Source organism: Plecotus auritus (assembly GCF_963455305.1).
Source record: "Plecotus auritus genome assembly, chromosome: 1".
Taxonomy (NCBI): domain Eukaryota; kingdom Metazoa; phylum Chordata; class Mammalia; order Chiroptera; family Vespertilionidae; genus Plecotus; species Plecotus auritus.
Window position 1 is genome coordinate 47,134,151 of NC_137770.1, and position 14,954 is coordinate 47,149,104.

Sequence of the window (14,954 nt, forward strand, 5' to 3'; positions counted from 1 at the left end):
TAACCTCATAAGACTAAGACTGAGGCTGAACTCCCTCCACATAAAGAAGTGATGGGGGTTGGGTGGAGGGAGATAGAGGGGGAGGAGGGAGGAGGCACTGGTGCCCTAGGTGAGGAGCCCGTGTGCATGCTCTGTACCGGGCACCCTCCCATGCTTTAACGTTTCACTGAATCCTCAGAACAGTCTTGGGGTTGGGACTAGCATTTCTCCCATCTTGCAGGTGAGGAAACTGAGGCACACAATAGTAGCACATGGCCAGTAAATGGTGGAGCTGGGATTCAAATCCAAACTGACCGACACCAGACCCTTTGTGCCCCATCACTGGGCAGCCTGCCTCCCTGTCTGGGAGATGGAAGTCTCTTATGGAACGTCCCTAAGGTGTTGCTGCGGCTTGGGTGGGAGGGGGGATAGCTTCTCTTTCGGGGGGTGGGCGGCGATAGGATTCTGAAGGGTTTGTTGCCCCAGCTGATTGTCTGACACATGGGGCACGAACTGGCTGTGCAGCCTTGACTAAGTCTCTTGCCCTCTCTGGGCTTCAGTGTCTCCATCTCTAAAAGGCAGCGTTCTAAGCACTGCCATCCCTGCCTTCCCCCTCCGGTGTTTACCTGAGGGACAACCCACTTAAAGACTTAGGTTGCTTAGCAACTGAAATCAAGGTCTTAGCTGAGTGGAATGCAAAGGGGGTAGGACAGGCTAGCACCAAGCCTTGCTGATGCCACAGAGCCCTCTCTTGTTTTGAGAGGCTGTGAGTGCTGTGACCTCCCCACCCCCACCTCCATCAAGGTGACCTGGCCCTTTAAGAGCCTTGGGATGGGGTTGAGGTCAGGGACATGTGGAATGGCATCCTGAAAAGGCAACTGCCCTTAGGACTAAGTCAGGCCTGCAGTTTCTCAGGCAAGGCAAACACATACTGTTCTGGAAGCTGCCATGGGACAGGTCAATTCGTAGGGGTCTTGGCCAAGGTCTCAGGGCCCCATAGTCCCCCCCCCCCCCCTCAGATGCTATTTCAAGCCAGTCACCTTAATTCCAACTCACCACACCCCCCTGTACCCTATATCACTTTTGCTGGTGTTCGGAGTCCAGGGACACAGGAGAAGGGAGCTTCTGAAGCTGCGGCCTCAGGCCTGATGGGACAGGCGAGTCCCTTGAGGGTGTGAGGCTGGCTGCCCTGTGGGAACAGATCTTCCTGCAGTCTGGAATTCCACTCTTAGCAACACATTCCTGTGGATCGTAACAGTTTGGTTTCCTTAAATCTCACCTTAACCTTAACCGAATGCAAATCCCTTGTAAAGGAAAGCCACCATGATTACCAACACCTTCGTAGGTCTGATTTTTGGACTCTGAGAAGTGCCGGCTGAGTGCAAGGATTCCTGGGAAGGGCACGAGGGTGTCCAGGCTGCTGTGCAACCTTGGATAAACATGTCTTTTGGGGCCAGGATTTCTCATGGGTACCACATGGGAATATGTGATTGCTGGAGCCTCCAGATCTGGCAATTGTGTCCATGTAGAGTGGAACTGGGGCCCTGAGGAGGTGGGCATGAACTGTGGGGATTGTGTAGCTTCAGGCCAGGTCAGCACAGAATCTCAAACTCATGCCCACACAACGGGCCTGTGCTTTGGCTCTGAGCCACATAGATTCCAGAAAGCTCCTGCCCCTAACTTCCAACACCTTCTTCCCTCCAGTAAGTGGGAGCTTGTTCTAGTAGCTATAATCCTATCTAATAAAGAGGGAATATGCTAATTGACCATCACTCCATCGCAAAGATGGCTGCACCCACGGCTGAGGCCAAGTTCCCATAAGGAGCCTTAACACGCAATCAGCAGGGACCTGAGGCTATGTATGCCCTCCTCCACCCCTGTGGGGCTTGACAGGGGACCTCAGGCCGTGTCCCCCACCCAGCAGGGCTTGACAGGGGACCTCAGGCCATGCCCTCCACCCAGCAGGGCTTGACAGGGAACCTCAAGGTGCACTTCCCATCCTGGTGCTGGACTAGAGGACTTCAGGCTGTGCCCCCCACCAGGTAGGGCTTGACAGGGGACCTCAGGCCATGCCCCCCACCCAGCGGGGCTTGATGGGGGACCTCAAGGTGCACCCTCAGTGCTGGGTCTGGGGAACTCAGGCCGCATCCCCACCCAGTGGGGCTTGATGGGGGACCTGAGGCTGCGCCCCCCTCTTGGTGCTGAGCCGGGGGACCTGAGGCTGTGCCCCCCCCACCTGGTGGGGCTTGACGGGGGACCTCAGGCCATGCCCCCCACCCAGTGGGGCTTGAAAGGGGATCTCAGGCCATGTCCCCCACCTGGCAGGGCTTGACCGAGGACCTTAAGGCATGCCCCTTACCCCAGTCTGGGCTGGGGGACCTCAGGCCATGCCCCCTGTCCTGGGGCTGGGCCAGGGGACCTGAGGCTATGCCCCCTGCCCGGCAGGGCTTGACAAGGGTGGGACTGGCTGGGTCTGGATCTCGCCCAATGGGGGGGCCCGGCTGGGTCTCGGTCTCACGCGATTTTGAGGTGCATGTGGATGGGCGGGGACATGACTCTGGGTCCCATGGTGAGCCCCAGACTCTGACAGGAGGAAGGTTTTCATACACATTTTACTAATTTTCTTTCATCTCTGACACTTCTATTATAGTGAAAGGGCAAATAGCAATATTAAATTATTTCCTCTAATTAATCCCCCTTTAATGTGCACGAATTTCATGCACCGGGTCACTAGTAATAGAAATAAAAGCATTATTGCTTTTATTGAGCACTTGCTGTATACCAAACACTCGGGTAAAACTTTCCATGCTTTATCTCATTTAACCCTGGCTGACAGGCCAGATAAGCAAGCAGGCTGCCTCGGCGGTGCAGGATCCAGCAGCAAAGCGGGTCCAGCCCTCCCCCTCCAAATCCTCTTTCCTCCAGGACTCAGCCTGGTACGGTCCCATCAGTCATGCTCCTGGGGATACACTGACCACCATCCCCACTTGCTTTTTAGCACAAATGACTCGGCTGTGGGTGCCTTCCCCTGTGGGCAGGGTGGGCTCACTGCTGGGAAGCTCATGGGCGGCACCAGGCAATGGAGACAGTAGTAAGAAGGCCAAAAAGAAGCCTCCCCTTGCTGGCTGGAGGCTGGGAAGCCCACAGGCTGTTTCTGGGCCTTTGTGGACAAGAAAGCGGGGATGGGGAAAGCTGTTGGTATCACGTAGCTCCTACTGACTGAGCACGCACCGTATTTAATCATCTCGGCCTCCTAAGAAACAGGTACCACTGTTACTTTAGAAACAGAGAGAGTGAGGCACAGAGAGGTCCCATGCCCAGGGGTTCACAGCTAACGTGAGGGAGGCTCCAGGCCTCAGAAGAAAATGGAGAGCAGACCAAGCTAACTGCCAAATTGGTTTGGGTCCAGGCCAGTGCCATGGGCAGAGTCAGGGCCCACAGCCCGAGTTCACAGAGTCCTAGTGACCCAGCCCTAGTTTTCCGGCCTCCCTGGCTCTGCAGGGAATCAAAGGAGTGACACTAAGGAGCAGCGAGTGGAGGCCCTGGCCCGAGGCAGAGGGGTGGATTCCTTGACCTCCCAGCATACCCACCAGCCAGGCTGCGGCGCTGGTCCCTCCCTGGACCTCAAATCCAGATAACACCTCACCCCATAACCTTGAAATAAAGTAAGGAAGCCACGTTTTCCCTGCTGCTGAAGGCCTTGCCTTCACTTTTCTCAAAAGCAAGCAGTCATTCTTCCAAAAAAGGGAAAGCACAAAGCAAGGCTGTCAATCTCGGGCCTCAGACAAATGGCATAAAGTTGCGACTTCTCTCTCTCCCCCTTTCCCAAAGTCACTTACTGTACATTTGGGCTGTCACAGCCTTTGAGATGCAAATCACAGCAAGCAGAAGGCAGCTTGAAGAACAAAGAACCATTGAGGAAAGATCAGAAAAATGAATTTGGAAAAGGCTCCCTGAATTCCCCCAGGAGAGGGGGGAGACATATCCATAGAGGGGAGCAGTGGGAAGATTTGGGGCTATTTTTATGGGGCTGAGAAGGACTGAGGAGCTCCAAGCTGATTGTGGGGAGTGATGGGGAGGGAGAGAAATCTGTAATGGAAGCAAAGGCTTTGGATGAGCAAAAAAAAAGTCTGATTTTATCACAGTTTTCAGCACTGAGCTGGGTACTTTCCCTCCACCCCCTTTTTAATCTTAGGCCTCAAACATACTGTGAGTCATAGAGAGAGCTTGCTGGTTTGTCAATTACTGGGGTCCATTCCAGAGAGAGAGCAGCTGGGTGGGGAAGTACTGTTCTGAGGACGTGAAGGGGAGCATGCAGCTCCCCGCCCCCCCCCCCCCCCCCCGCTTGCAGTCTGGGAAGCCCCTGCAGGGTACCACATTGTCCCTGGGGCCTGGTGGGGAGGGGATCCCAGGACTGGCAAAGGGAAAACCCCAGGTGGGGAGATGGGGCACAGTGCCTCTGGGACCTGGCCTCATGCCAGCACAAGGCCTCCTTGCTGAGCACCTACTGTATGCCCTGTACAAATCCGACATGTTCCCCACTCTCTGGGGCACTCAGTCCAATCAAGGTGGCCAACTGGACCATGAACTGCATGCCCACAGGGACTTGGTCTCGTTTACTGCTGCATCTCGGGCCCTGGAGCTGTGATTAGAACATAGTAGGTGCTCAATATACATTTGTTGGGTGGGTGGCTGGGTGGGTGAATAAATTGGATGGAGGAATAGATGGGAGGGTGGGTGGGTAGGTGGATGGATGGATGGGAGAGGGTGGGTGGATGGGTGGGTGGATAGATAGGTGGGTGGATGAGTGGGTGGATGGGTGGGTAGATGGATGGACTAGCACCTAAGAACATAAGGAAGGATATAAAAAGTACTCTAACAACAATGGATCAAAATGCCTCCGGACAGGTGCTGGGATGTGGAAAGTGACGTGGAACTGACCCCATTTGAGTTGGGCCTTGAGGGATGAGAAGCAGCCAGTCTTGTATTCTGCACAGTACCTCCCAGCACACTGGTGAGGTCATATTTGACTAAAAGGGAACAGGATGTGAGCACTAAATTGAACTCTAGAGATCATGTGGTCCAACCCCATCATTTTGCAAAAGAAAAAAGTAGGGCATAGGAAGGTTTAGTGACTCACCTGAGGTCACACAGCAACTACACGGCAAGGCAAGGTCTCTCTGCTCTTAGAGCCTGACTTCCTCACTAACTTTCCTGCTCCAGGGCTCTGATCTCCCCCCGGAGATGCTTGTGGATTTTTGATACCATTCCTGCCCAAGCCCACCTCCAACACCCACCCCTGCAGCGCCATGGAGACCGGGAGCAACTGCCCAGCCCTGGTTAGGCCTCCCACCTGTGGACACCAGGCACAGGAGACTAAGCAAGAGGAGGTCATACCAATTGGATTGGGGGAAGAGGATGCAGCACCTCAGCCCCAAGACTGAGGAGGAAATGTTCTGCCACCAGGTAGAGACTGAGCAGGCACGGGGTGGGCAGAGGCCACAGGGCTTACACAGGGGGTAGGAGTGACCCTCACCTGGAGACCAAGCCCAGCACCCAATCCCAGGATTGGGCTATTTTCATTATATGCAGCTAAATCTGAGCATAAGTTCACCAGGGACTCCCGTTTCTGAAGAAGGTAATAATGCCCCACCCTTCAGGCTGCTGGCAGGAGCATTAAGATGGACACGTTCGATAGCTCCCTCTACACACCATGGAGTTACTGAACGTGGGACAGGACCTTCTCAGGGAATTCCCACCTGCCTGGCCTGCCTGCCAGTGGGATGCCCCTGGGCCTCTAAGACCAGGCCTGATGTTGCTTGGGTCCTCAGTGCCTGGCATGTGCCAAGTGCCCAGTCCAAGTCCCAGGACTAAAGGAATGATGCTCTCTTGTCTGGTCCCCTACTCCAGGACACCCGTCTCCACCACTCCTTGCCAACTGAAATTGCTGCGTCAGTCCTTCAGAGAGGAAGTGTCCCCTAGTGCCTAGGAAATGCCTGCTCTCCTGGCTTCCAGCAGAGAGGACACATGTGGCATCGGCACATCAGAGGGGCTCATTGGTGGAATTAACGTTCAAGGAAATCCTTGGAGACATAACAGTAACACAAGGCACATCTGTAGACATGCCTCTCCCTCACTCTGTAAGGCGGCAGGCGGGAGAGCCCTGGGTTGAAATTCTGCCATCTGTGTGCCATGGAGATTTGACTTCTCCAAATCTCTGTTTCTTCATCTGTAAAATGGGGAGAGTAACTGTACTTCCATCATGGGACTGAGGTGAGATGTATTGGGCCCTCAACAGCTCCCTAGGTGATTCTACAGCCACGGCTGAGGACCGCTGGGAGAACCCAGACTCCTGACGTGCAAGCCAGGCTTCTTTCTCTCCGAGCAGGTGCCAGGTAGGGGACCAGGGAGCTGTCTTCGGCAGTCCTCTTGGGTGGTGGAGCTTGGGCATGCAAGGCTGTGCTTCCAGCTTTGGGCTTCTTGGGCCTGGACCGGGCAGCCCTGGTAGAGTGTGGCGGAAAGGGGTGGTGCACCTGGGGAGGCCCAAGTGGTTAATCAGGCCTGGGCACAGTGCCTGGTCTCTGGAATATTCATAAGGCCCCTCCAGCTGTGCCAGGCAGTCTGGGTGCTGATTGCTCCCCCATCTGCAGCTTAACATTCCACTCCAGAGAGGAGAGAGCTGGCGGCTGAATGCTAACGAGGGAAAACCAGGCTCTGGCCCTCACAACAGCAGCCTGAACAAGAGCCCGGGAGGACAAACCCACTGCTCCAAGCTCTGCCAGCCAGAACTTCTTCACCAGCGATATGGGCCGTGGGTTCTGAAACAAGAGAGCTGATTTCAGGGCCAGCTCCTGCACTGACCAACTGCATGTCCATCTCTGTAGCCTCAGTTTCCCCACCTGTAAAATGGGGATGGTTCTACCTACCACCTGGGAGGATTGATGAAGACAGAGTTTGGTGGACCTGAGTGCTGTACAATGGCAAGGCATCATCGTTGTCTGGGATTGCTGTGTCCTGGGCTTCCTACCCTGGAGAGCAGTTTTTACTCACAAATATTGAACTCTCAGGCCAACTGGCTTCGAGGGACATGGAACAAAGGGAGAAACACTTCCTGAAGGAGTGGGAGCCTCTCTCCGAAGGCTCAGGAATTTGGGGGTCCCCGGCTCATACTGGTCTCATCTGGCCCCAACATCTAGAGAAGCAAGGAAGGAATGAGAAGGACACTGACAGTAGAAGGAAAAGGATTCGGAAAAGATCGACAACAACAGACAATGTTCTATGGCCTTTTGGTTGCTCAGGACAACAGTCTGGAGCCATTATAGGGACAATGCGGGGAGGGACAATGTGCCACATGAGTTCACAGCTCCTCGTTAACGCTGCAAGCAATGATTAGGGTTCATCAAGAAACGGCCCACACCTCTTCTGTGTTTGTATTGAATAGCACAGGAAACTGGTTTTTTAGAGGGATTTCTATCAAACTGAGGGGGAAAACCTGGAGCTAACATAATACAACGTTCTTCCCAGAAAATCGACCAGCGTGAAACAGCTCATCTCTGCTGAGATAATGAGATGTTTCTGAACTCAGCATTATTGCTGTTGTTGTTTATTAGCCCTGCCTCCCCACGCCCAGCAGCCAGGCGCTTGCCTGCAGGCCCAGCTCCGACCACAGGAGGCAGGAGACTGACAGCCTTGGTCCAGGCAGCAGGGGAAGGGGAGTTGGCCTTGATTCCCAAGCAGCCCCTCTTTGGGGGTGGGACCCTGCTCCACAGAAGCTGGGGTTCTGGCTCAAACGAAATGAACCACTCAGATCTAGAAGCTGCCTCATCCTCCCAGCCATCCATCACCCCACCCCCACCCCATGCCCTCACTATGGATTAAGTTTGCATTTTCTCCAGCAAATGTTACTCTGGGAGAAAACATTTCCAACATACATAACGGAATGCTGAACAGGAGCCAGCTTTGGGCTGTGTGGCCCCTGAAACGTCGGGGGCTCCCTCTTCACATCAGCAAACTGCTTTTATTAGATCCCCCTCCCCCAAAGTACAAAACATTAAGTGTTCATCTAAGACAAATTTAGATAATATTGTTACGGAAAACAAAGACAATAAAAGAGCACCCATGCTCCCAATACACAAAGATAGCTACTTTCAATATTAGGTGTATATTCTCCCAGTCTTTTTCAGACCGGTAGATGGATACATAGATACTTTTAAATGGGATATTTTAAGCATTTTATTATGTTTTGTTTTGTTTTCACTTAAAACAAGTTTTCTCTCATTAAATATCCTCCTGCACCCGTGGTTCTCAAAATATGGTCCGGGGCCTCTGGGATCGCCAGGACTTTTCAGGGCATCTGCTGGCTTAAAACTACCTGCAGGACATGAGCTGCCTTTTCACTCTGCTCTCAGGAGTGCACAGAGGGTCTTCCAGAGGCTGCGTGATGTGTGATGTCACAACAGGTGAATGCAGAAGTGCATACGCAAATCCCGCTTGTCTCTTAGACTAATTAAGAGATTTGCAAACATGTAAAATAATGCCATTCTTCTCATTAATTTTGTTTGTTTTGGAAAATATATTTTCCTCATAAAGACATGTGTTTTTTTGGAGAGCATGAAATGTTTTATTGTTGTTAAGTAAATTAACATACATATTTTTGAAGTTCCTTTGTTTTTATTTTAAACTAGAGTTCCAGTGCATGAATTCATGCACGGGTGGGGTCTAGCCAGCCCGGCCCCACTTGGGGCGGATCAGGGCTGGGCCTGTCGGGAGGAGGAGATGACAGGAGGTTGGCCGGCTGGCCTGCCCTGATCGGGGCCTGATCAGAACCAGGCCAGCTGGGGGAAGGGACTGGCAGGGAGAAGGGGAGATTGGACGGTGGGCCTCGCCCCTGGTTGGGGTTGGGGGGCCAATTGGAGGGGGGGCTGGCCATGGGGAGGGGCTGTGGGCGGTGGGCCAGCCATCCCTGCCCCTGAATGGAGTGGGGGGTGCTGATTGGGGGCCAGTGGCCTGGGGGAGGGGCCATAGGTGGGTGCCCCTGATCGGGGTTGGGGGGCCGATCTGGGGTGGGGCTGGGCAGGGGGAGGGGCTTCAGGAGATTGGCCAGCCGGCCCCACCCTCTATTGGGGTGGGGAAGGCGATCAGTGGTGGGGTTGGCCAGGGGGAGGGGCTGCAGGATGTTGGCTGGCCATTCCCATCCCCTATTGGGGTTGGGGGGTGCCATCAGGGGTGGCCGGGGGGAGGGGCTGCGGGCCTATCCTGGTGGGGCTGGCTGATGGGGGTGGGGCTGGCGGGGATGGGGCGGGTAAGGGAGGGAACATTTGCCTGCTCTTGATTGGGGTGGAAGAGTTCAATCAGGGGCAGGTCTGCAGTGGGGAGTGGCTGCGATGTTGGGCGGCCGACCCCACCCCAATTGGGCCGGTTTGCTGGCCACAGTGGGCGTCATAGCGATTGGTTGTTATGGCCATTACAGTCATTGGCTTTTTATATATATAGATATGCTAAATATTGATAGACATAGAGCCCCTATAAGCAGAAGCAATAATTTTTTAGAGTTGGGTGATTCCGAGGCTGAACACTTGAGAAGCACTGTCCTACAGCATCAGTTTCGATGACTGCATGGTGTCCTTCTGTGTGACCCCTGATCTGTTCACTCATTTCCTTATGGACGGACCTGCAGGTTGTCTCCATTTTTCACTATTATAAAAGTGCTGCACAGATCACGGAGTACTTCCTAAGGTGAAAAGTTCATGAAAGGAGAGAAAACAACAGACCCCAACTGGCATGAGCCAGCACTCTCAGCTCACTATTAATCAAATTACACAAAAGGTATCAGAGAATGTGAACAAATAAAGTTGAAAGCTATGTGTGAATGGACCATATATGTACGTGTACAGATACCTTGTATATTTCTATAGAGAAGGAAATAGTCTGTAAAGAGTACTTTCTTTTCAGCTGTTCATAGAGAGTTTACAAAATCTGATCATATGATAGACCAGTGCTACTGACAGTATAAAACTGCGGTGCTATTACCAGAAATGTTGCGGAAGAATTTAGAAATTTTTATGCAATTTGAGAGAGGAATTTTATTTTTGTTGGAAATAATAAAAAGTTGGTGCTTTTAAAAAAAAAAAAAGTCAAGTACTAAAAAATGCTACAAACATTACTGGGGAATATTTCTGAGGGATGGATTCCTAAAAGTGGAACTGCTGGACCAGTGACGTATGCCTTTAAATGTTAATTCGTGTTGCCGAGTCGTTTTTATTTACCTCTTACCATGTCATACACTAAGAGTGCACTTGAGTGCCTGCTCTCTCACAACTCTGGCAATACCCAAGACGACTGCTCTTTTAAATATTGTCCTACTTAGTAGGTTAAAAGGTATATTTTATCTTCTGAGAATTGCTTACTCATATTCTCCACCCATTTTCTATTAGGCTCTTTTTTCTTATTGATTTCTCTGGAACCCTTATATATTCTGGACACGAATGTTTTGTCTGTTATATATTTTAACTATTGTACTCAGTTGTGAAATTTGTCTCTAATTCTGCTTGCTTGAATCATTGTAGTACGGAAACTTTACCTTTTTTAAAAAAATTATTCTACTCTATTCATCATTTCCTTTATGCCTTGGGGATTCTTGTCTTGCCTTAGAGAGTCTTTCCTCATTGTATGATATTTAAAATGCTCTCCATTTTCCTCCAACATACTTGCAGCTTTTCCTTTTCTTTAAACGTTCAGTCCACCTGGAAATAACGTTTTGTTATAATGTGAGGCACTGACTGTTGACCTTTGCAAGCCATCAAGTGAAGTATGGCCGGGGGCCAGCAATGCGCTTGAGCCCCCATATGAATGTCGCTGGGGACCTGCAGACGGGGGCTGAGCTAGTCTCTGAGGGAGACAGATACCTGAGCCAATCTGGTTTGGGATGAGAGGCAAGCTACATTTCAGAGCCCTTTAGAATGTGTTAGAGCCACTGAGGACATCTGCAAAGTTGAGGAACTGAGCTGATGATTCTGCCAAGAAAGCAGCAAAACATCTTAAACGTGTCGTGTGGTTCACAAGTTTTCATGTCCAGTATCCCACTCCATGCCAACATCTCGGGTGTAGGTGGAGGAGAATTTAGGATCCCCATTGTACCATTATAGAAAAATAAAGTGCAGAGAGGTTAAGTGACACCCGAGGTCAGTCATATGGCCGGCAAGTGGCAGAGCCCAACTAGAACCCAGACCAAGTCCATTGCCCCTCGGACCCGTCCGTGCCTGGGGCTCTGTCCTCAGTCACTGCAGCTGCCCCCTTTGGAGGAAGGGAGGATCTGGCCCGTCTCTCCCAGATCCGTGCTCCCCCACCGTGGGTAGGAGAGGCTGCAAAGAGCCGGCCTCCCCCAGCAGCTGACGTGGATTGCAAGAACCAAGGTTCCTCATGGCCCTCCTCCCCTGAGCAGTTTGGTGAGGGTGGGAGTGGAGATGAGTCAGGCCGGGAAGGGAGCGCTCAGCCAGAAACAAGCAGGACTGACAGCGAGCACTTTTCCTGAGGCATGTGACCTCCCCTGGGGCCTCTGGGGCCTCTGCCTGGATGGCAGAGCTTCACAATGTAGGCTTTGCTGATGAATTAGCTATATTCACGAAGGCAGCCACAGAGGGGGAAACCTGTAGCTGGAAGTTGGGGGGTGAGGGAGAAGGGAAATGACAGCGTCTCTCAGTGGAGAGCTCACCATGGTTTTGTTCGTTTTCTCAGTTTGCCGTTTTTTGTAGACGCCCAGTGTGCCCATGGCTGAGTCTCCCTCCCAGCTCCAAATCCAGGACACAGAATGGTAGGGCTGGACCTACTCTTAGAGATCAGATGGTCCAATCCCTCCGTTTAATGAGAACCTCAAGCAGCCCAAGGAAAGGGACTTGTCCACGTGCACACCTTTGGGGAAGTTCTGGGAACAGACCTCAGGTCTCTGGGACGCCAGCCTGCAATTGTTCTGGTGAATCGCAGGAAAACTGGGAAGGCACAGACACTGGACACGTGATGAGGAAGTAAAAGGTGGTTGCAGGGAGTGGGGTGCAGAGAGAAATAGGGGCAGCCGCCCAACAGTGACCAGAAGCCCTCTGCCCTGGGCTGCAGCCGGGCACCTACCTGCTCCAGGGGGATGACGAGGAAGGACCCTCCTCCCGCGCTCTCGGTGACGATGGCCAGGAAGCGGGCGTTGACGGCACAAAAGTGGTTATCGTGCACATTCTTGGTGATGGGGATCCCATCGAAGCAGTGCTCCCGGTTGGCCACCTTCCCATACACGTTCCGGAACTTGGAGCTTCGGTATTGCGGACGCCAGGACATCTGTGAGGGGCCAGGAGAGACAAGGGTCAGGCTGCTTCCCGAAGGCCCTTGGCCAGACACCGGGGAGAGAAGCTGCTTCCCAGGGAAGCAGGGGGTGGCCCAGCCCTGGTGCTGCCTTCAGGACAGGGAGAGGGAAGGAACCTCCCAGGACTGTGCACGGGACCCTGCGCTAGAGGACTTAATTTTTAAATAAAGGACTACAGGAGCGAAGACTGGGTGAGGGTATTCACACATTTCCTGCTTTCAGTACTCACACCCATCCTACCTGCCAGAAAGGATGGAGCGTCTTTTCTCTTCTGAGGGACGTGCCATGTGATAGAGCAGACCATCCACCCAACAACCGGTATGCGCGGCCTCTGTGTGCCAGAAACTGCTCAATTCAGCACAGGAGGTGCAGGCTGGGGAGGCTGGGCGCTCACAGAGAGAATGCTGCTGATGGCAAGGGGCCCCTCTATCCGAACAGAGGCAAACAGCCGCCCATTATCATCTCCGCCTCTGATTCTCTCAGGCTCCCAACCCACAAGTGCACCCTCAGAAATAGTTTAGTCCCATATGTCATCATCACTGTCACCGCCAGGCACAGACAGGTGAAGCGGCCTGTCCAAGGTTACCCAGCTAAGGAGTCGGACCATGAACACAGCTCTCCTGGCTGGAAACCGGAGACTTCCTGCTATGGCTATGCATGATTTTGCTGTATCAAAATCATCCGTTGTGGGGGAGGTTGCTGAGCTTCCCTCCCATATTGTTAGAAATGTGGATTCCTGGGTCCCGGTCCAGACCTACTGAATTCAATATTTGGAGGATGGAGCCCAGGAATGACCATGTTCATCAGCTCCCTACCCTGCAGTGAGATGGAAGATTAGGAGCCCCTGTTCTAGAGGGTGGAGTGGTGCTCCTCACACCTCTCGGCCCACCATCCATGAGACAGGCTCCAACCAACCGGCCAACGTCAACCAACCAGCTGGTTCCCACTGCACGCCTGTCCCGTGCTGTGCGCAAGTGGTTGGGTGAGGACTGCATGGGCTGCCCACAATGGAGTCCAGCCTCACTGTAGGATGGCTCCCCCTATGGGGGACCCTACAAATGGACGCTGTCACAGGTGAACCCCTGGCAGGTACACATCCAAGCAGGATGAGTCACAAGTGAGCACCCAGCCCAGGGCCTGATGGGCAGCGGGAGCTCAATAAATGCTCTGTAAGATGAACATGCTTCTGGCCTGGCTTTGCCATCGTCCATCGCCTCCCCTTTCTGCCAAACCTCCTGATGCGCCCTGAGCCTCTGACCCCGTCTCTGGACTGAAAGGGGAAGACTCACTGCTTCACAGGAAGTTTCCAAGGAGAGGAGAACAAAAGGAAACAGCCACAGAACCAGGGAACCAACTCTGGGATCTGACTAAAAACAACTTTGCATTTGATTCAAATGAGGTCAGGAGCTCAGCCACAGATGCTCCTTTTCTGGAGGAAGGAGTTCAGAGCCAATGCGGAGAAGCACAGGGAGGCTCCTCACCTTTCCTCCCACCTCTCTCCACCTCCCCAGTCACCCTACCTCCCAGCCTCTGCCCACACTGCAGCCTGCTGCTGCCTGCCTCTCCTCCCTGCAGACTGCTCCCCAAGACCACGCAGGAGAGTCCTGCTGTGAGGCAAGCGGCCTGGCTGGTCACTCCTGGCTGCGTGAGCTCAGGCAGGCCCCTTCCACTCTTGTATCTGACTCCGCACCAGGATTACATCAGCGCTTCCCAGAGTGGAGTCTCAGGGGCCCTTACAGTTCCTTTACACAGTACAGAGATGAAAGGTTTTTAAAAATACATGTTTTTATTGATTTTTTAGGAAGAGAGGAAGGGGGAGGGATAGAGATATAGAAAACATCGAAAGAGAGATACATCATCGATTGGCTGCCTCCTGCATGCCCCCCACAGGGCATCCAGCCTGAACCCAGGCAGGCGTCCTGACCGGGAATTGAACCCGTGGCCTCCTGCTTCCTGGCTCAACACTCAACCGCTGAGCTACACCGGCTGGGCCAGAGGTGAAGTTTTTAATTGTAGTCGTTATGTGTTTATTTTAATTTGCATTAAAAAATATAACTTGCATGCCAAATCCATGATTTCACAGATACTATTATGAATGAGGCTGAGTTAAAAAATAATGAATCACTTATCAAAGAAAAAACTGTATGAAATAGTCTGGGTAGTCCATGGGCCCAGCAAAAACTCAATCTGATAAGGAAGTGCTGGAAATCGCTCCGTCTCTTCCAGGTAGAGTCCAGAGTTCCCCTGGAAGAGAACGGAGGTGGCGATCTTGCTCATTTCAACCTCCTGTTGCTTGCTGGTGCAGTTCTGGCCTGGAATGCCTTCGCCCCTCTTCTCTGCCCAGCCCACCCTTCGCCTTCCCAACTCACCTGACTCCAGCACCCATAGCAACCCCCTCAGAAACCTTGGACAGCTAGCACCTCTCCGTCAGCTCCTAGTCTAGACCTGTCACAGTCTCCCTCGGCCCGAGGGCTGGTCTCAGCTCTGTGATGGCAGGCAGCAACACCACGGCGTTTGAGCAGCACTGAAGACTGTTCTGTGCTTTTCCTGGGCAGCCCCGGTGGGTCTGGTTGCCGTGGGGAAACCTGCTGGGCACTCGGCCTCAAGACAGGCTGAGCCCCTCCTGTAA

General features: G+C 52.8%; 1 protein-coding gene across 1 annotated transcript in view; it reads right to left on the reverse strand.

The window, feature by feature from the left end:
- Positions 1–14,954, reverse strand: part of CORO2B (coronin 2B) — a 131,364-nt gene that overhangs the window by 52,217 nt on the left and 64,193 nt on the right. Inside the window, exon 2 of the mRNA XM_080644079.1 lies at positions 12,100–12,300. Coding sequence (XP_080500205.1) covers positions 12,100–12,300 — 201 coding nt within the window. The remainder of the gene's footprint in view (positions 1–12,099; positions 12,301–14,954) is intronic.